At 41.0% G+C, this 21,928-nt stretch overlaps 1 protein-coding gene and 1 long non-coding RNA gene across 10 annotated transcripts in view; one reads left to right on the forward strand and one right to left on the reverse strand.

Moving 5' to 3' along the window:
* ANK1 (ankyrin 1) overlaps window positions 1–17,493 on the forward strand; it is a 174,130-nt gene extending 156,637 nt beyond the window's left edge. For 7 of the 9 annotated variants that reach the window (XM_075207083.1, XM_075207084.1, XM_075207088.1 and 4 more), the window contains 4 exons: window positions 2,536–2,619; window positions 3,076–3,228; window positions 4,373–4,513; window positions 16,121–17,493. In XM_075207083.1, coding sequence (XP_075063184.1) covers window positions 2,536–2,619; window positions 3,076–3,228; window positions 4,373–4,471 — 336 coding nt within the window. In that variant the 3' untranslated portion in view covers window positions 4,472–4,513; window positions 16,121–17,493. Of the gene's footprint in view, window positions 1–2,535; window positions 2,620–3,075; window positions 3,229–4,372; window positions 4,541–16,120 lie in introns of all 9 variants that reach the window. The other 2 variants (XR_012691194.1, XM_075207085.1) reach the window with 2 other exon arrangements.
* LOC142151445 (uncharacterized) overlaps window positions 1–21,928 on the reverse strand; it is a 404,300-nt gene that overhangs the window by 142,253 nt on the left and 240,119 nt on the right. The window lies entirely within an intron of this gene.

Consider the following 21,928-nt stretch of genomic DNA (forward strand, 5'->3'; position numbering starts at 1 on the left):
AGTATATAGGACGCAGTCTCCAGTGTATATATCACATTTATACAATAGGACATTTCTCTGGTCTGTATCTCAGTATATAGGACGCAGTCTCCAGTGTATATATCACAGTTATACAATAGGACATTTCTCTGGTCTGTATCTCAGTATATAGGACACAGTCTCCAGTGTATATATCACATTTATACAATAGGACATTTCTCTGGTCCGTATCTCAGTGTATAGGACATAGACTCCAGTGTATATATCACATTTATACAATAGGACATTTCTCTGGTCTGTATCTCAGTATATAGGACACAGTCTCCAGTGTATATATCACATTTATACAATAGGACATTTCTCTGGTCTGTATCTCAGTATATAGGACACAGTCTCCAGTTTATATATCACATTTATACAATAGGACATTTCTCTGGTCTGTATCTCAGTATATAGGACACAGTCTCCAGTTTATATATCACAGTTATACAATAGTACATATCTCTGGTCTGCATCTCAGTATATAGGACACAGTCTCCAGTTTATATATCACAGTTATACAATAGGACATTTCTCTGGTCTGTATCTCAGTATATAAGACACAGTCTCCAGTTTATATATCACAGTTATACAATAGGACATTTCTCTGGTCTGTATCTTAGTATATAGGACACAGTCTCCAGTGTATATATCACATTTCTACAATAGGACATTTCTCTGGTCTGTATCTCAGTATATAGGATGCAGTCTCCAGTGTATATATCACATTTATACAATAGGACATTTCTCTGGTCTGTATCTCAGTATATAGGATGCAGTCTCCAGTGTATATATCACAGTTATACAATAGGACATTTCTCTGGTCTGTATCTCAGTATATAGGATGCAGTCTCCAGTGTATATATCACATTTATACAATAGGACATTTCTCTGGTCTGTATCTCAGTATATAGGACACAGTCTCCAGTGTATATATCACAGTTATACAATAGGACATTTCTCTGGTCTGTATCTCAGTATATAGGAAACAGTCTCCAGTGTATATATCACAGTTATACAATAGGACATATCTCTGGTCTGTATCTCAGTATATAGGACACAGTCTCCAGTTTATATATCACATTTATACAATAGGACATTTCTCTGGTCTGTATCTCAGTATATAGGATGCAGTCTCCAGTGTATATATCACATTTATACAATAGGACATTTCTCTGGTCTGTATCTCAGTATATAGGACACAGTCTCCAGTGTATATATCACAGTTATACAATAGGACATTTCTCTGGTCTGTATCTCAGTATATAGGAAACAGTCTCCAGTGTATATATCACAGTTATACAATAGGACATATCTCTGGTCTGTATCTCAGTATATAGGACACAGGCTCCAGTTTATATATCACATTTATACAATAGGACATGTCTCTGGTCTGTATCTCAGTATATAGGACACAGTCTCCAGTGTATATATCACAGTTATACAATAGGACATTTCTCTGGTCTGTATCTCAGTATATAGGAAACAGTCTCCAGTGTATATATCACAGTTATACAATAGGACATATCTCTGGTCTGTATCTCAGTATATAGGACACAGTCTCCAGTTTATATATTACATTTATACAATAGGACATTTCTCTGGTCTGTATCTCAGTATATAGGACACAGTCTCCAGTTTATATATCACATTTATACAATAGGACATTTCTCTGGTCTGTATCTCAGTATATAGGACACAGTCTCCAGTTTATATATCACATTTATACAATAGGACATTTCTCTGGTCTGTATCTCAGTATATAAGACACAGTCTCCAGTGTATATATCACATTTATACAATAGGACATTTCTCTGGTCTGTATCTCAGTATATAGGACACAGTCTCCAGTGTATATATCACAGTTATACAATAGGACATTTCTCTGGTCTGTATCTCAGTATATAGGAAACAGTCTCCAGTGTATATATCACAGTTATACAATAGGACATATCTCTGGTCTGTATCTCAGTATATAGGACACAGTCTCCAGGGTATATATCACATTTATACAATAGGACATATCTCTGGTCTGTATCTCAGTATATAGGACGCCCCTGACGCCATGAATAAAGCAGACACTGGCGAATGACATTTCTGTGCAGCTAGCAGTGTGTAGCACTGAAGGACTAAGAGAGCAGAAGGCAGAGACATTAAACTTGAACCACTGTAGGAATCGTAAAACATTCACATTTATCCATCCTTCCTCTTCTGGTTCTGGAGAAGGCTTTTATGCTGCACGGATACTCCTGTGGGTGTAAGTCAGCTTGGAGTATCTGTGCGCCTGATGTTTTTCTTTAGTATCATGTTTTATGCTAGAAACAGAGGCAGGACAGTTGTTCCCCATGTTCGGCGGCTGCAATAGGACTTTTCTTTGGTCTGTATCTCAGTTTAGAGGGTACAGGTATATGTCTAATGTATGACTACAAAATTAATCCATAAAAAACAGTCGTCGCCCCCCTCCTTCAACCTAGCTGCAATCACCATAGTGTTGTGTAACCGTCTCATTCGTTTCAGGGTAATGAAGTCCCGGACATTCCTGGGGAGCAGGTGACAGAGGAGGAATTCACAGATGAGCAGGGGAACATTGTGACAAAGAAGGTGAGTGAGTCTCTGTATCCACAGAGGTGTGTCGCTGGGCTTCTTGCTTCTTATATTGCTGATTCCTGTTGTAGCACTGTGACTGACTATAGGTTCAATAGTTGGGGGCTGCAATTTCTTGAAAGTCATTGAAATATCCAAGTGCTGAAAAATAGTATGGATAGGATCACAAGTTATCCCCTAAAATGCCAGTACACAAGGCCAAGTCAGAGTCAAGGGCACAATAAGACTCTTTAATGCTTTTCTGTAGGATTGATATCTTCACTGGTTTGCAGATGTTACAGCTCCCTTATAAACCATTTTAGCAGCAATAACAGAGGGCGTTAACATTAACAATTGCACTTATAGGCACAGTGACAATATTGTCGCACATGTAAGTGTGCATGTTTCTCATGAAACAATATTGTGTACCATTCTACCTGTATGTTACTGTATGACATCTGTTATCATCTATAGACAGTCCGGAAGGTCCTGCGTAGGGTGGGGCCGCCAGACTCCACAGAATTGGGGGACAATGAGGACTTGATTATTGAGGGGACATTGCAAGAGCCAGAAGAGCTTGAGAGTGAGACTCCCAATTACCTGAAGTACGCAGTGCTGCACCGAGAGGTATGTTGCACAGTATACAGTTCTGTTATTATTCCTCATCCGCCTTTGCAGTATGTTTTTCCACCAGTTATGTATAAGAGTGTAAAATTATCACATGCAACAGATAACTGTTCTATATATTCTTTATATTCACTTAGTTTTAATGATGCTCATATACACAGTGCAAGAAGTGCAGACACACACCAATTTTTTATTTGTGCTAGTGTGCCCAATTGTCCACCAAGCACATAGTAAGGTGCACAACCACTTTCCGGTTTTTGGAAACAACCCCAGTAACCCCAGTACATGAAAATCTGCATGGTAAAAATGTCACATCAATGTCCAATGACACCAGAGGTGATCCTACCGCACAGCTTGTGGGGACAAATGGCTGTATCTCATCCAATTTGGACAATGTGTGACTGTGTTCTACATTTTAATCCTGAGATTGTGCCAAGAGGTGTGTAGTTGGTTTTAAACTGAATCTGGACATTACAGGTAGCGACCAAGATGACTTGCAAACAGTCATCATGTTGAATGAGTGATGAGCACTCATTCTGACATGATAATGAGTTCTACCGGGAGTGTAGGATGAATTAGTAGATAGTTACATTAGTCAAGGTGGGAGAGAATAATTATTGATGTTGTAAGTTTCTTGAAGCAAAGTTTTCATGTACAGGCAATCTCGATACAATTATTCATGATGTCACAGTTGTTAACGCTATGGACACTTGTCCAGTGGCATCTCCTTGACTCATCATGATCTGCTGTCCAATGGACATGTCATAATCTACCGCCATCAGATTACCGATACAATAATGTTGCCATTTTGATTGGGGCAATTTATTGTTTTCTTTGTTTTGATGGAATCCATTAGTAATGGAAATGGATGAAGAATCCATCCATTATTTTACAACATCACAATTTAGTTACCATTCTTTTTCACTGAAACCATGTCCTCAACTTATCTCTGTCTTCCATACTCATGTGTCATGCTGAATTTTCATTTGCCATGTTTTTCTCTGTCCCATGTTGTTGTTCTTTTACCCTCTTGTGTCATTGCTTTTATGTCTACCTCTGTTGTCCATGTGTGCCCTTTAATCCCTATCCTCCATGCCCACCCACCCCCTAAACCTATGTTCCCATCCTCGGCTGCGCCTGGCAGGCAGAGGACGACTTTGACTCTCTGAGGTCAGAGGTCGCAGACGGGAGGAGAGGGGCACAGATTGTGAAACGAGCCGGCACCAAACGGGTGCAACAGTGAGACCACAAAACTGGGACACCCAAAATACTGGGAAACGCCTAGGTAATACAATGCACAGGGAAATCCCAGGTAACATCCTTAAACAATAGCACCTCTAAACTAACTTGGACAACCCTAATCAAACCCTAAAATTGGCTAACTTAGTTCTGTGTTCATTCACCTAAACCAGCCATGAAATAACACCCTAAACTAGAAACTCAACATAATCACATGAAAACATTGATGTAGTTTTATAACTGGGTATACCCAACATCTGTCCTGTCTGTTATTTGGAAATGACCCACGTACCTATAACCACCTATTATGTGCTTTGTCCTCTTTTGACATGGACCTGTTGCTGGCTCCAATAACACATCACTTTTTTTTATCTCTTCACGACCACCTTACCTGGCACCCATCCCCTAGTACGGTCCTAGCAGAGACATTGTTGTACCAAAAACTGCAAATTAAGTGTAATTAAACTGGGTAACTAGATAGTATTTAACTGGAATCTTTGAATAATATATATGTCCCTTTATGACAATATAGATCAATAGTGGTCTTGAAACATGGCATTTGAAATCTGTTTAGTTATTCTATAAAGGCTGACACTTTTTAATTCAAGCATTTTTCTACAAGCACACTGTCACATTATTCCTAACTATCTCCCACTCGTATCTCTCCAAACCTGGCACTCTGTCCTAACATAAGCCCTCTCCTTCATTCTGACACTTTCCCCTCACCTCGGTCATATTTCACCTCATTTGATAGCATATTCCTCTATATCACACTGTTGGCTTTTCTCATTCCGGCACACATGGCACTCTTGCCTAACTTGGTCCTCTCTTTCATTCTTTTACCTTCCCTCCATCTGTGTCCTATTTCATCACTTGTTATAGTCTTTCCTAACATAGTCCTCTCATTCATTCTGTTACCTTCCCTCCGTATCTGTCCTATTTCATCATATTATACTCTTTTAGCATGGTCCTCTCATTCATTCTGTTACCTTCCCTCTATCTCTGTCCTATTTCATCATGTTATACTCTTCCTAGCATGGTCCTCTCATTCATTCTGTTACCTCCCCTCCGTATCTGTCCTATTTCATCACATTATACTACTCCTAGCATGGACCTCCGATTCTTTCTGCTACCTTCCGTCTATATCTGTCCTATTTCATCATGTTATACTACTCCTAGCATGGTCCTCTAATTCATTCTGTTACCTTCCCTCCATCTCTGTCCTATTTCATCATGGTATACTCTTCCTAGCATGGACCTCCGATTCATTCTGTTACCTTCCCTCCATCTCTGTCCTATTTCATCATGGTATACTCTTCCTAGCATGGTCCTCTCATTCTTCTGTTACCTTCCCTCCGTATCTGTCCTATTTCATCACATTATACTCTTTTAGCATGGTCCTCTCATTCATTCTGTTACCTTCCCTCTATCTCTGTCCTATTTCATCATGTTATACTGTTTCTAGCATGGTCCTCTCATTCATTATGTTACCTTCCTACAGTGTCTGTCCTATTTCATCATGTTATACTCTTCCTAGCATGGTCCTCTCATTCATTCTGTTACCTCCCCTCCATCTCTGTCCTATTTCATCATGTTATACTCTTCCTAGCATGGTCCTCTCATTCATTCTGTTACCTTCCCTCCGTATCTGTCCTATTTCATCACATTATACTCTTCCTAACATGGTCCTCTCATTCATTCTGTTACCTTCCCTCCATCTCTGTCCTATTTCATCACATTATACTCTTCCTAACATGGACCTCCGATTCTTTCTGCTACCTTCCGTCTATATCTGTCCTATTTCATCATGTTATACTACTCCTAGCATGGTCCTCTAATTCATTCTGTTACCTTCCATCCATCTCTGTCCTATTTCATCATGGTATACTCTTCCTAGCATGGACCTCTTATTCATTCTGTTACCTTCCCTCCATCTCTGTCCTATTTCATCATGTTATACTCTTCCTAGCATGGTCCTCTCATTCTTCTGTTACCTTCCCTCCGTATCTGTCCTATTTCATCACATTATACTCTTTTAGCATGGTCCTCTCATTCATTCTGTTACCTTCCTACAGTGTCTGTCCTATTTCATCATGTTATACTCTTCCTAGCATGGTCCTCTCATTCATTCTGTTACCTCCCCTCCATCTCTGTCCTATTTCATCATGTTATACTCTTCCTAGCATGGTCCTCTCATTCATTCTGTTACCTTCCCTCCGTATCTGTCCTATTTCATCACATTATACTCTTCCTAACATGGTCCTCTCATTCATTCTGTTACCTTCCCTCCATCTCTGTCCTATTTCATCACATTATACTCTTCCTAACATGGACCTCCGATTCTTTCTGCTACCTTCCGTCTATATCTGTCCTATTTCATCATGTTATACTACTCCTAGCATGGTCCTCTAATTCATTCTGTTACCTTCCATCCATCTCTGTCCTATTTCATCATGGTATACTCTTCCTAGCATGGACCTCTTATTCATTCTGTTACCTTCCCTCCAATTCTGTCCTATTTCATCATGTTATACTCTTCCTAGCATGGTCCTCTCATTCTTCTGTTACCTTCCCTCCACCTCTGTCCTATTTCATCACATTATACTCTTCCTAACATGGTCCTCTCATTCATTCTGTTACCTTCCCTCTATCTCTGTCCTATTTCATCATGTTATATTCTTCCTAGTTTGGTCCTCTCATTCATTCTGTTACCTCCCCTCCATCTCTGTCCTATTTCATCACATTATACTCTTCCTAACATGGTCCTCTCATTCATTCTGTTACCTTCCCTCCGTATCTGTCCTATTTCATCACATTATACTACTCCTAGCATGGACCTCCGATTCTTTCTGCTACCTTCCGTCTATATCTGTCCTATTTCATCATGTTATACTACTCCTAGCATGGTCCTCTAATTCATTCTGTTACCTTCCCTCCATCTCTGTCCTATTTCATCATGGTATACTCTTCCTAGCATGGACCTCCGATTCATTCTGTTACCTTCCCTCCATCTCTGTCCTATTTCATCATGGTATACTCTTCCTAGCATGGTCCTCTCATTCTTCTGTTACCTTCCCTCCACCTCTGTCCTATTTCATCACATTATACTCATCCTAGCATGGTCCTCTCATTCATTTTGTTACTTTCCCTCCATCTCTGTCCTATTTCATCACATTATACTCTTCCTAGCATGGTCCTCTCATTCATTTTGTTACCTTCCCTCTTTCTCTGTCCTATTTAATCACATTATACTCTTCCTAGCATGGTCCTCTCATTCATTCTGTTACCTTCCTAAAGTGTCTGTCCTATTTTACTACATCTAGTATTTTTTACTAGTACAGTCTTCTCGTTCATTCTGTTACCTCCTCTCGATCTCTGTCCTATTTGACCGTATCTAATACTTTTTTCCTATGATCTTCTCGTTCATTCTGTTACCTTCTCTCTATCTCTGTCCTATTGCACCACATCTGATCTTTTACCCTACCACAATCCCCTTGTCTTTTTCATACTTTTCTTCCTTCCCTCAAATGTCACAACTGACATGTGCTCACACTACACAATTAGCCAGTGTTACCCAGGTTGTCGTTTTTATATGATTGCTTTGTATTTTAATTTTATTTATCATGGAAAAGGGAGTAAGTGCAGGGAGCATTGGTTCTACATAGGGCAGTCTTGTGGCATCTCCTTGCCTCATCATGATCTGCTGTCCAAAGAACGGTAGAAAATTATTTGGGCTACACTACAAAAGCATTCTAGTAAGTTGGTCACAGAAATCTGTGATCTACAATGATGTAACAATTGAATGTCCAACCACTACACTGCAAATCTACCACAGGTGCTTAATAGTGAATGAGCTCTGTAGGATAGCTAGTACCGTGTCCCTGGGTACAAAGTAATAATGTGACACAGATTACAGCTGCCTATGGCCTCACAGTTTACAGGAAGCCTCGTTACTTAAGAAGTGGATTTCTAGAATACCAAAAATAGTTGAGTGGTACTGTATGTTGTTCTCTGCTTGTTCAGTAGTCTACAAGTGTTGAGTTAGTGGAAACGGGGAATGGTCAGTATTGTGTGAAACATACAGTATACAGGATTTACATTCTGAAGAGGAGAGAAATTTGAGTGGTAGGTATTTAGACACACTCCAATAAGCGTTAAGAGGACTGTTTTAATAATAGGACAGAATTGGCAGCTGCCCAGGGCCACACTGTTCAAGGGCACCTCTCTTAAACTGTATACTTTAGATATGCATTTCCACAGGGCTGATTTTACAGGGAAATTATCACCACATTACAAGTTCATTAAACGCTATATTGTAAGTAGTTTAGCATTTATAACCCCATCGACTGGGATAATTTGGTTTGCACTTTAACTTATGCTAGCAAAATAAGCCTGTATAGGGCTTCACCATACAGCTGTTCTCTGTATCTCTGGTTTTAGTACCTGGGTCCCAGCATGCTTTGCCAGAGAGACATAATTTGTCCATATAGCGCATACATAGAAGCACGTCCACATTCCACTTTAGGAACTGCCTCCCGTAAAATATTCCATGCAACCTTTTGTGTGATTGAGCACAGAGGAGGAAACTGAAAAACGGCACTTCAAAGTCCTTCCTGCTATCACTTTAGGGCCACTCCCTTTATTTATTTAAACTTTTCCATGTTTTTCTTCATAAAATACTTGTATTGTAAATGTTAGTGCCAAATAGAGCTTGAAACTGAGGGGACATCAGGATTATCTTTATTGTGTCACTATCATAACGTCTTCCTTACACATTGCACCTATACATGAGCTTTATAGTAACGCTTACCTAGAAAGTGCACAGACATTTAATCGTTACATTTTGAGGATGTGTAAAAATCAAACCGTTCTGCGTGATAAAAGAGGTCTATGGGCACCAATACCCCAGAAATGCAGCCATAAGTGTCCTTTCCCATAAGCACAAAAATAGGTGCATCCTTTGCACAACAGTCCCGAATTTTTGCAGCTTTAGAATTATAGATGACCCCAACTGTCTAAATATCTCATCCCTTAGTATTGTTCCTGCAGGGCTGGGGCAAGGCTCGGCCTCACTAGACAACAGCCCAGAATGTCTGATTGTACAAGGTTCCAAAATTATTTATTTTTGCATCCAGTTACGTATCTCATCTCCCGCCTTTCCTCCACAGAAGTGGCTCCAGTCACCAGCCTGCATGTCTGTGTAAATAGCACATTCAGCTATCTCTGCTGGGTGACGTGTTCTAGAGACACACACATTATCACATGCAGGTGCATCATCAGGTCACTTGTACATCTGATAGAACATTGTCACAGCACCCAGCACGTGATCTAATTTGGCTCCTTTCCATTCAATAATGGCAGCTTTCTGGCGATTTTACACATGGGCACAATACGAGGCACATGAGTGCTCGTAACCTGTACTCAGCAAGGGAATCCCTGATCCAGAGCCGTAACTTAAAATTTTAGCGCCTGGGGCGGAAAAAAAATATTCCGCCCCCCTAGCCCTCAATTTTAACCAGATGAATGTAAAACATTCATAAACTGCGCCCCCCTTCAGAGTTGTGTTCTGGGTGGTCAGCCATATCACACGGCCCTAGTTACGGCCCTGCCTTGATCCACACACTTTTAAACAGCTCCCTCACATCTGAAAATGCAAACTTTTTCACCCATAGCAGACACGGCCATTTTAATGTGCTAAACCATGCACTTAATACAGACTAGGCCTATGTACACAAAAATAGGTGCCTAATATCATTCGCTCTCCAGGCCACATTTTTGCAACTTCAAAGATGACTATAACTGCTTTAAAAATGATGCAAAAAGTGTATTAAACATCCCTTTGCTCATATTCCCTTCCTGTTTGCACAGTGGACTATGGTCTAAAAATACAGATATATTTATGTCTTTCTGAAAGCAGCCTACTCAGTGTCATCAGTCCCTGCGAGTTATCCTCTGATAATCTGCCTGTGGTCTCTGCTCCCCATACTGTCCAATCAGGACACTAGATCTGCCCCCCCCCCCATCACAGGTCACATGTGTACAGCACTGCTATGTGACACTGACAGGGACAAGCAGACCTTCCCTAAGCAGAGATAAATATAGACATATGATTACTGTCAGCCGTTATGTCCTCTCTCTATACAACATAGCGTCCCACCTGGGGATACACACACAGAAAAAATAGGTGTATTATAGTACTGTTATATGTGTACCATGTAATCACATCATACATACACGGCTACAACTCAATGTCACGGTTATGCTCACAGAGGTACCATGTAATCATATCATACATACCTGTCTACTTATCACATGGGTCCTATCTTTGTTCTGAGTGCCCAGATCTGGAGCTGGTTGAGAGATTTTATCTTTTCATCAGCAACTTTAATCCACTTCTTCTCGTGGAAAGGTAATCTTTGCATCTCCTTTCATGAGCCAAGGTTTGGTGTAGTGCTGTTTGACCCATGTAGGATAGACTTTGGCTGGAATGCTCTTGTTCCATGCTTGTTGGATGGTAGAAGTAATACTTTTCTCTGTCTCCTTTTAATAGTTAGATAGCCTAATTTAATTTCAATGTCGCTTGGCTTGTTTTTCTGTTTCTTATTACGCCTGTTGCCCAAGCTGAAGTACTTGTGAAATTTCATGAAATTTGAGTGATAAAGAATCTTTGTCAATCACCACACATCTGCCGATTGTTACTTTGTTGTGCTATCTTGGTGCAGAATTCTGCTTTCTTTTTTATTCTGGCTGTAACCAACCAGAATTCCTTCCTTTGAGTGAGCTTCCCACTTGGTATGCTTTTCTTTTGGACCATGTCTATAGGCCTTGCTTCACACAAATTCTAACATGCTGCCACTCAGACATATTTATGTTCCACTGTTCGTATGGAGTTTTGTCTGTAGCCTTACTGGGTAAACTTTTCTTGAGATAAGAGCCTGTCACAATTGTCATTGTGATTGTCTAGGGTTGCATGGAACTGTGATTTGGAAAGCAATTCTATTTTTGTCAAGATAGATTGTTTCTTAATAACTTGTCAATCATGTCACTTAGAATAAAGTCTATTGGGTAGACTTACTAAACATTCTAAAAAGGAAAAGTGGAGGTATTGCCAATAGCAACCATTGTGACTTTAGCTATCATTTTCTATAATGAATTAGATACATGCTAGCTAGAATCTGATTGGTTGCTATTGGCAACACCTCCACTTTTCCTTTTTAGAATGTTAAGTAAACGTACATCTATATCTTACAATGGCAGATAAGTGCTACAATCATTGAAGTTGTTTATGAGGTTTCTCAATAGTAGGTTGACCCTCTCAGGTATAACTCTTGCACTCCACCTTCAAAGGAGTATACAGAGATGGGTGTTTTATTGAAAATATATTTTTAATAAAGTATTCATTTACATCAGTTAAAAATGATGAGCACTAGTCCCAGATGGCAGACTGCCAGGCGGTGTAATCAGTCTGGTCCTATTCGGTGCAGCGTATCATACTGGAATGCATTGAGCTTCCTTGTGCTCTTTCTGGTGAGTGTAGGGGAGATTGAACAGTGAAGATAACCTTCCACTACACACACCCCATAACCTGAAGGGCTGTTATCGTCTTTTATAGCCCCCTTGGCTGGTCGTTGATTATTTTGCTTCTTCGTTGAAGCTCTCCAAACTCAGCAGTCAAACTATTGTTGAGCTGGTATCATGCATAGAAATGATTTACGTGTTTCACATCACTGACTACGTCCTTCTTGTATCTGTAATGCACATCCTGCTCTGGGCACGTTGTCTTGCACTTTCTGTTGTCCCTTCTATAAATTCCAAATAATAAATCCATATATTGTAGTATATATGCGTTAAGAAATAACTAGTTCTACCTGTCAAAACATTTTACATAAATTAAACTAGAATAGAATGTGTCTGTTACTTTATAAAATAGCAAATGTTTGTTAGTTTCCATCTTGATATACAAGTCACCATGCTAAATCACAGGCCCGCAAAATAGATTCTACAGAGGGAACTCCCTGGGTCGAGAGTGGTCACCCCAATTCTCACCATTAAAATCCACCATTGCCATACGCCTGAGGCATGCCAGGACCTAGGTACTGTGTATCCAATCACTGGGAAAAGACTGGCTCAAAGGGTCTTGGAATGACTGGGATTATACTATTAGATGAAATACAGGAGGACACTAGGTCTTGGGCTGACTGGGATTATACTGCTAGATGAAATACAGGAGGGCACTGGGTCCTGGGCTGGCTGGGATTATACTTTTAGATGAAGTACAGGAAGACACTAGGTCCTGGGCTGACTGGGATTATACTGTTAGATGAAATACAGGAGGACACTAAATCCTGGCCTGACTGGGATTATACTGTTAGATGAAATACAGGAGGGCACTTGGTCCTGGGATTATACTGTTAGATGAAATACAGCAGAAGACTGGGTCCTGGGCTGACTGGGATTATAATGTTACATGAAATACAGGAGGACACTAGGTCCTGGGCTGACTGGGATTATACTATTAGATGAAATACAGGAGGACACTAGGTCCTGGGCTGACTGGGATTATAATGTTAGATGAAATACAGGAGGACACTGGGTCCTGGGCTGACTGGGATTATACTGTTAGATAAAGTACAGGAGGACACTGGGTCCTGGGCTGACTGAGATTATACTGTTACATGAAATACAGAAGGACACTAGGTCCTGGGCTGACTGGGATTATACTGTAAAATGAAATACAGGAGGACACTAGGTCCTGGGCTGACTGGGATTATACTGTTACATGAAATACAGAAGGACACTAGGTCCTGGGCTGACTGGGATTATACTGTTAGATGAAATACAGGAGGACACTGGGTCCTGGGCTGACTGGGATTATAATGTTACATGAAATACAGGAGGACACTAGGTCCTGGGCTGACTGGGATTATACTATTAGATGAAATACAGGAGGACACTAGGTCCTGGGCTGACTGGGATTATAATGTTAGATGAAATACAGGAGGACACTAGGTCCTGGGCTGACTGGGATTATACTATTAGATGAAATACAGGAGGGCACTGGGTCCTGGGCTGGCTGGGATTATACTGTTAGATGAAATACAGGAGGACACTAGGTCCTGGGCTGGCTGGGATTATACTGTTAGATGAAATACAGGAGGACACTAGGTCCTGGGCTGACTGGGATTATACTATTAGATGAAATACAGGAGGACACTAGGTCCTGGGCTGACTGGGATTATAATGTTAGATGAAATACAGGAGGACACTGGGTCCTGGGCTGACTGGGATTATACTGTTAGATGAAATGCAGGAGGACACTGGGTCCTGAGCTGACTAGGATTATACTGTTAGATGAAATACAGGAGGACACTAGGTCCTGGGCTGGCTGGGATTATACTGTTAGATGAAATACAGGAGGACACTAGGTCCTGGGCTGGCTGGGATTATACTGTTAGATGAAATACAAGAGGACACTGGGTCCTGGGCTGACTAGGATTATACTGTTAGATGAAATACAGGAGGACACTAGGTCCTGGGCTGGCTGGGATTATACTGTTAGATGAAATACAGGAGGACACAGGGTCCTGGGCTGACTGGGATTATACTGTTAGATGAAATACAGGAGGACACTAGGTCCTGGGCTGGCTGGGATTATAATGTTAGATGAAATACAAGAGGACACTAGGTCCTGGGCTGACTGGGATTATACTGTTAGATGAAATACAGGAGGACACTAGGTCTTGGGCTGACTGGGATTATACTGTTAGATGAAATACAGGAGGACACTAGGTCTTGGGCTGACTGGGATTATACTGTTAGATGAAATACAGGAGGACACTAGGTCCTGGGCTGGCTGGGATTATACTGTTAGATGAAATACAGGAGGACACTAGGTCCTGGGCTGGCTGGGATTATAATGTTAGATGAAATACAAGAGGACACTAGGTCCTGGGCTGGCTGGGATTATACTGTTAGATGAAATACAGGAGGACACTAGGTCTTGGGCTGACTGGTATTATAATGTTAGATGAAATACAGGAGGACACTAGGTCCTGGGCTGACTGGGATTATACTGTTAGATGAAATACAGGAGGACACTAGGTCCTGGGCTGACTGGGATTATACTGTTAGATGAAATACAGGAGGACACTAGGTCTTGGGCTGACTGGGATTATACTGTTAGATGAAATACAGGAGGACACTAGGTCTTGGGCTGACTGGGATTATACTGTTAGATGAAATACAGGAGGACACAGGGTCCTGGGCTGGCTGGGATTATACTGTTAGATGAAATACAGGAGGACACTAGGTCCTGGGCTGGCTGGGATTATACTGTTAGATGAAATACAGGAGGACACAGGGTCCTGGGCTGACTAGGATTATACTGTTAGATGAAATACAGGAGGACACTAGGTCCTGGGCTGGCTGGGATTATACTGTTAGATGAAATACAGGAGGACACAGGGTCCTGGGCTGACTGGGATTATACTGTTAGATGAAATACAGGAGGACACTAGGTCCTGGGCTGGCTGGGATTATAATGTTAGATGAAATACAAGAGGACACTAGGTCCTGGGCTGACTGGGATTATACTGTTAGATGAAATACAGGAGGACACTAGGTCCTGGGCTGACTGGGATTATACTGTTAGATGAAATACAGGAGGGCACTAGGTCCTGGGCTGACTGGGATTATACTGTTAGATGAAATACAGGAGGACACTAGGTCTTGGGCTGACTGGTATTATAATGTTAGATGAAATACAAGAGGACACTAGGTCCTGGGCTGACTGGGATTATACTGTTAGATGAAATACAGGAGGACACTGGGTCCTGGGCTGACTGGGATTATACTGTTAGATGAAATACAGGAGGACACTAGGTCCTGGGCTGACTGGGATTATACTGTTAGATGAAATACAGGAGGACACTGGGTCCTGAGCTGACTAGGATTATACTGTTAGATGAAATACAGTAGGACACTAGGTCCTGGGCTGGCTGGGATTATACTGTTAGATGAAATACAAGAGGACACTGAGTCCTGGGCTGACTGGGATTATACTGTTAGATGAAATACAGGAGGACACTAGGTCTTGGGCTGACTGGGATTATACTGTTAGATGAAATACAGGAGGACACAGGGTCCTGGGCTGACTGGGATTATACTGTAAAATGAAATACAGGAGCACACTAGGAATAAAATAAGGTAAATGGGAATTACACTGTGATGTTCTATGCTTGGGACACTGGGAACAGGGCTGACTTGGGTTTATTTGAAACAACAAGGTCTGGCATTGTATTGGAAAGGACAATCAAGGACACACGCAAGACATTGGATAGGACAGAATAAGGGCTCGAGAGACAGAACTTGATTAATTAGTATGAAAATCATGAATTGACATTTCTGTTCCATAGCCACATTATAGTGAGACAATACCAACTCTACTCCTTCTATAAATAGTAATATCTGTCCGTACAGCATATAGTATTTGTATAACTGCATTTAGTAATTGCTGCTAGCAGATATTGAATTATGTTTTACTACATACCCATTAATGTATATTGTTTTGCGATTGTGTCACATTTATTAATATATAATGGAATCATTTGTTTGAATTCTTCTTTTTCATTCTCTCCCTGCTGCCGTTATTCAGAACTACACCTCAAGTACCAGTTACTGAAGACGACCTGACTGCCATTTATTGCACCCCACAGAATACCAATCAGTACAAAATCGATTTTCTTCTCGCTCATCTATAAGCAGACTCCTCCCTTCCTGGAAAGAAAAAAAAAACTGAGGGGTCCCTACCCCTCCAAAGTCCGAAGCAGACGCTCGCCCCCCTGTATGCTCACGGCATGAAGATTTGCACCCTGCATGTTACAGAGTAATATGCATGAGATGACATTGGGGAAGAGGACAGAGCTGCCCCCCTCCCTTCTTCCCACCATGCAGATCCCATTACCTTTTACCCTTTATCCACTTAAACCCCGCCAGGGGGGCATTTACAGAATCAGACTGGAAAGTGGGTGGTACTTAACCTTTTCCTTCTTCACCTATCCCTGCTGCAAAATGCTTGTGTCTCAGATACTACATGTTTATCAGTACTGAGTATGTCTATACACTCTTCAGCAGCTTAAAGGGAGCCCCTATCCAGTTCCTCTCATTATATTGGCTGTCCCTCGACAAACAGCAATAGGAGTAACCCTCAGCCTGAGTAAGGATTGTCCTACAGGCCACAGGTCACAGCACAATGTCGAGCGGGCAGACCAGGCAAGGGTTCTGCATGTTGCAGTTAATTTGTGTTCAATTTCCTTCAAAGCGAAAGGGCTACATGTTAGAGATACTCAGTATCGTTATGCAGGGACGTGTCTTCACTTGAAGAGGGCTACAAAAGTGTATGTAGATACTCAGTACCATTATACAACGCGGCATGTTCTTTTTTCAGGCGGCTAGGCATTTGTAGAGGCACTCGACACCATTATACAGTACGGCATGCTTATTCTCAAGCTACTGGTAGTGCATAAAGGTAGTCTGCATTATTGTACAGTGCAGTATGTTTATAATAGGGGGATGGAAGTGTATAGATATAACCAGAATCATTATGCAGAGCAGCATGTTAATTATCAGGGGCTAGGAGTGTATAGAGATACTCAATATAATTATACAGTGCAGCATGTTCATTATCAGGGGCTGAAAGTGCGTAAAGATACTCAGTGTCTTTATACAGTACAGAATGTTCATTATTAGGGGTAGGGGGGTACGGTGATTAAACTGCCCCCCTGACTCAGGAATGTGGTTCCAGCTTTAGGGGGGGAGGGGAGAATTCTATATATTAAGGATTTAGCCTACCCCCTCCCCACTACAGTTATCCCAAGTCCAGACCCTCCAGCCCTGCTCCGGAGAGAGAAAGCACTCACCTTCACAACCTCTCCAGCGCTCTTTTTAGATGCAATTTCTGATATGCATAAGAAGCTGATTGTACAATAACTGCTCATATGGAAATAAATACTATGCAATATAATCTTACTTGGGGTCATTCAATCTGTGCAAAACCCTGTGAGAACTTGTAATATTCATAATTACCACACGGTGGCGATGTTGCACTAAATTTGTATTTTAACGTTAATGCAGTAGAGGATAAACCAGGGTTAGGGCAATCTGCGGATCTCCGACTGCTATAGAACTACAAGTACCAGCATGTCCTGACAGTCACAAGCAGACATATGCTTGAAATTGTTGTCCCACATCAGTTGGAAAGCCATGTGTTGCACAGGCCTGGTTTATAATCCATAAAATAGAAATGTTTTAATTTAAACAAATAACCAATTTTTAGTAAAAAAAATAAATAAATTAGCACATACACATCTATATAGAACTGCTTGTAGGACAAAAATGACTGAAATGTCAGTTAGTACATAGGTGTGTGTTTTGTGCTCTATTAGTTCGCCACTTTGTGCAGTAATGACCTCCACGCTTGATTAAGCTGTAGGTTCTGTGACCCAGAATTATGAGTTTTAGGTGCTTTAGGGTCTGGGTGCCTCAGAAATAACAACCATGTATTAAGTCAAATTTATAACCAAAATATTTGCACCATAAGGATTAGTATCATGTTAAAGTTATCTGGCCGTTTCTGTTGAATTTTATGTGTTTTTTTTCTTTTGATAATTCATACCAATAAAAACAATTGCGCACACAATTGTCCCAACTTCTGCTAATGAACAGCAAGATAATTGCAATGTTCTGGTCTAATTGGCTATATAAAAAAAGAAAAACTAAAAATTATATAAAAAGGAGGAAGATATACGCAATCCCCAATGTCAGTAATTTAACACACACATACCGTTCTCGAGAAAATCACTACCTTAGGTTGAACAAGGGATAATTTAGAGCCAATCAGCCATGGCTCTGAACTGGCGGCAGCCATCCTTCAGGCTGTGATGTTACAGAAAGTGTCTGAGGAGCACAGTGAGTATGCTTCTGCTATCACATGAAATGTTCTCATTAATACTCATGTATATTGATACAAGCCCTGAGTTACTAGCAATAATTAATGGTAGTTATAGAAGAACCTTTTATAACTTCAACACATATTGGAACATTTATATCTGTGTGTGTATGTCGCTAATCCTGGTCAAACTCACAAAAATTTATGATTTGATTTCTTTGAATTCTAAAAATTACTTCTAATTTCTAAACCAACTCAACTTGTGTAATTTTAATGTTTGTACTTCCAAATAATTAACACACATTTTATTGTGTTTTTAAATTTGAAGCCAACATTCTAAAGAATGATCTAGGCGTGTTATTAATTTAGTGGGACTGTGTGCAAGAGTGGTGCTTGCTCATCCCCCTTCTTATATGTGACAAGGGGAAAATAGGGTATGTATATGTAATACACAACCCCCCACTCTCCCCTTGTCACTAATGTCCCAAACCTTAACCCACATACCCCAACACCCAAACACACACTGGTTCTTAACTGCTGTGGTATCTTCCACCTCTGTCGCTACATATGGAAAGGAACTGATGATGTCATCAACACTTTGCACAGACTGCGCGCATCTTGGAACAGCAAAGTTAGTGCTGACATACCTCCCGCCTATACCAAAATCAGAACTGTACCTTGCAGAAATTATAATATTTGGCAGACTGCTGCTGCTCCCTCCTACTTGGGAAGGTAGTTAACTTCCGCTGTAAGTGGCAGGACATTTAACATGGTACTAGTCACTGGGATGGACACCAATAAGCCCGGGACCACTGACCAGTACCCTGGGCCCACATCCCTCCATGCCAGTACATCTGTGGGTGCAGGGTGGGAGATGGGGCTCCATTGACTCATGGGCCCATGCACACTGCACACCCTACCCCCGTGGTGCATACATCAATGCACTGATCTATTTTACTCTGTATTCACAGATTCCCTTTAGATTTTTATGAATTTGGAATTCTGGTTCCTAGTAAAAAAAAAAAAAAGCTAGAATTTTTTACCCTACTGTGTTTTATTTCCCCATAATTCGGACTCCTGGGGGTGAATGTATCAAGCTGAGAGTTTTCCGGTGGGTTTGAAAAACCAATCAGATTCTAGCTATCATTTATTTAGTACATTCTACAAAATGAAAGCTAGAATCTGATTGGTTGCTATAGGCAACATCTCCACTTTTCAAACCCGCCGGAAAACTCTCAGCTTGATACATTTACCCCCTGATGTAGCCATAATACCAGCATACATGGTTATTGGTTCCTCTAATGTTACCTTATTTGGCACCCAAAGGTAAGATGGATTTTATGTTACATGGGTGTCCCAGTTTTCATTGTAACATCATGGGAATCCTAGCAATACATGTTGAATATATAAGTAAAGGTCCTTTTTGAAGGGGAAAGACATCCAAACAAGAAGTAGTATTTTGTTGTCTTATATGGACAATCTGAAACACAGCACTGTCTGCACATACATGTAAACAATCTCAACTTGAATATCGGGAAACATTAGATCATACTAACTATGTCCTCATTTAACCAAACCATGCCCATTTTAAACAAGGTCACCCCCTGTTAGGATGACAAAACTCAGGACTGCCCAGGAAATTTGGAACTGTTGCCAATTATGCCTCAAAAAAATAACAGTTTGCATTTACAGAAAAGTTAATAAAATCAATATGAAATTTACTCATGCAGGACAATATTTACAGAATGTTCTGGACACGGGGCTTATGTGAACTACAATGGATGGAGAACATAGACCAACATTTCTCATTGTTTTACTGCTATCACAAGATAAGCAGACACTTATTACTTAAGCATGTAATTGGAGCAGAAACAAGGATGTCCATGTTATATGAAGTGTGCTCATGAACTACCACTCAGGACAATTCTGTTTTCCTGATACTGTTAATCCAGGTACAACAAGCCTCAAAATTTTGGGAAAAGAAACATTCTGATTTAGGAATTTATAAAGGCAAAAAAAGACACATTCCTGGTTTGTTTTTTTCCATGACACAAACAAAGCCCTATTCTTAAGTCACAAGAAATAAATAATATACAAAGAAAAACTCTACAACACTGCTAACCTGGAGGAGAACCACTACTGTTGTCAAAATACCCATTTATATATTTACCAACCACTGCATAAGGACTATTGGGGAGTATGGACTTAAAACCATACACATAAGAGATATATACATAATACACTGCAATGTGTCTTTAAATATTATCTAGTTCCCATGTTCAGTGTGTATATTGTTCATGCATGAACAGTTAAGTTGTCATGCATAAAGAATTAATAATGTAATAAAATGAATGCTATACCATTGATGGTCATTGAATGAACTGTGAATAGAATGAACCTCTGCACAGAATGAGTTAGCAGGTTCTGCAGAGACATTACATAAAGGCGCGTGTCTCTCTGCAGCCGACACGAGCCCTCCTCCCCACGTGGTAAACTTGAGCCTCCCGCCGCTCCTACCTTTCTGGCCAATCAGGAGGAGGCTCGTGGCACAACGAGCTCGAGCCACCGCAGGGCGGGAAGGACCGTCCAGTGACGCAGCGCTCAGATGAGCAGTAGGAGCCGGTCAGTGGCAGTGAGAGGAGCAGTAATGTCTCCGCTGCTGTCAGTGCTGCCCCCACTGCACTGCAGGATAGGAAGGTGTCAAAGGGGAAAAGCAGAAATGAGCTAAGAAAGTTACAGGGAGAATTAATAGGAGCATGGAGGGAGAGGGTGCTAGAAATTGGGTAAGGAAACTTGGCCAGGTTTATAATAGCAGAAGTTGAGAGTGTAAAGGAGACAACAGTACTTGGCATAGAAGTGGTGAAGAGAACCTGTGAGGGTTGGCAGGGAAGATTAGATACCAAGGTGACAGTGATAAGTGAGGGAAGAGCTGTAGGTGCAGGGTTTCTGCAGTGGGGTTTCCACAACATGCTGACAGTGGGTTTGACCAGCATGAACCTATCATATTAACCAGTGCTAGTCCTCTCCCTCAACTTACCACCTCCTTAAATGCTGCTTGTACTACTCTTAGGGGCACTGTCACCAAGAATTGGGGCTACCCCACCACAATAAGAACTTAGCAGACCATTCACTCCAATTGTATTTGCAGCTTTCATTACCTCTTAAGCAACTTTGCTGCTTGCCGGGATCCCGGTATGTTGGGGCCGTGTTTGGAAATAGGATAGGTATGGGAAGCCTAGAAATGAGAGAACACTCAAGGACCCCCACCCACCAACCAGCTCCAACATTAAATCAGCAGTACCCACACTTAATAATTAGGCCTCCCTTTCTGCAGCCAAGCCTGACATTAAATTAAGGGACCTATTTAAGAAGCTCCTTATGTGTTCTGGGGAACAACAGCCATATTAAGAATCCCAGCTATTTATAACTAAAGGATCGCAGCAGATATCTCAAATATTTGCAGTCCCACTGTTATCATATACAAAAATCACCCCCATAGGTTTTTATGGGACTGCT

This window comes from Mixophyes fleayi, chromosome 4 (genome assembly GCF_038048845.1).
Source record: "Mixophyes fleayi isolate aMixFle1 chromosome 4, aMixFle1.hap1, whole genome shotgun sequence".
Classification (NCBI taxonomy): Eukaryota; Metazoa; Chordata; class Amphibia; order Anura; family Limnodynastidae; genus Mixophyes; species Mixophyes fleayi.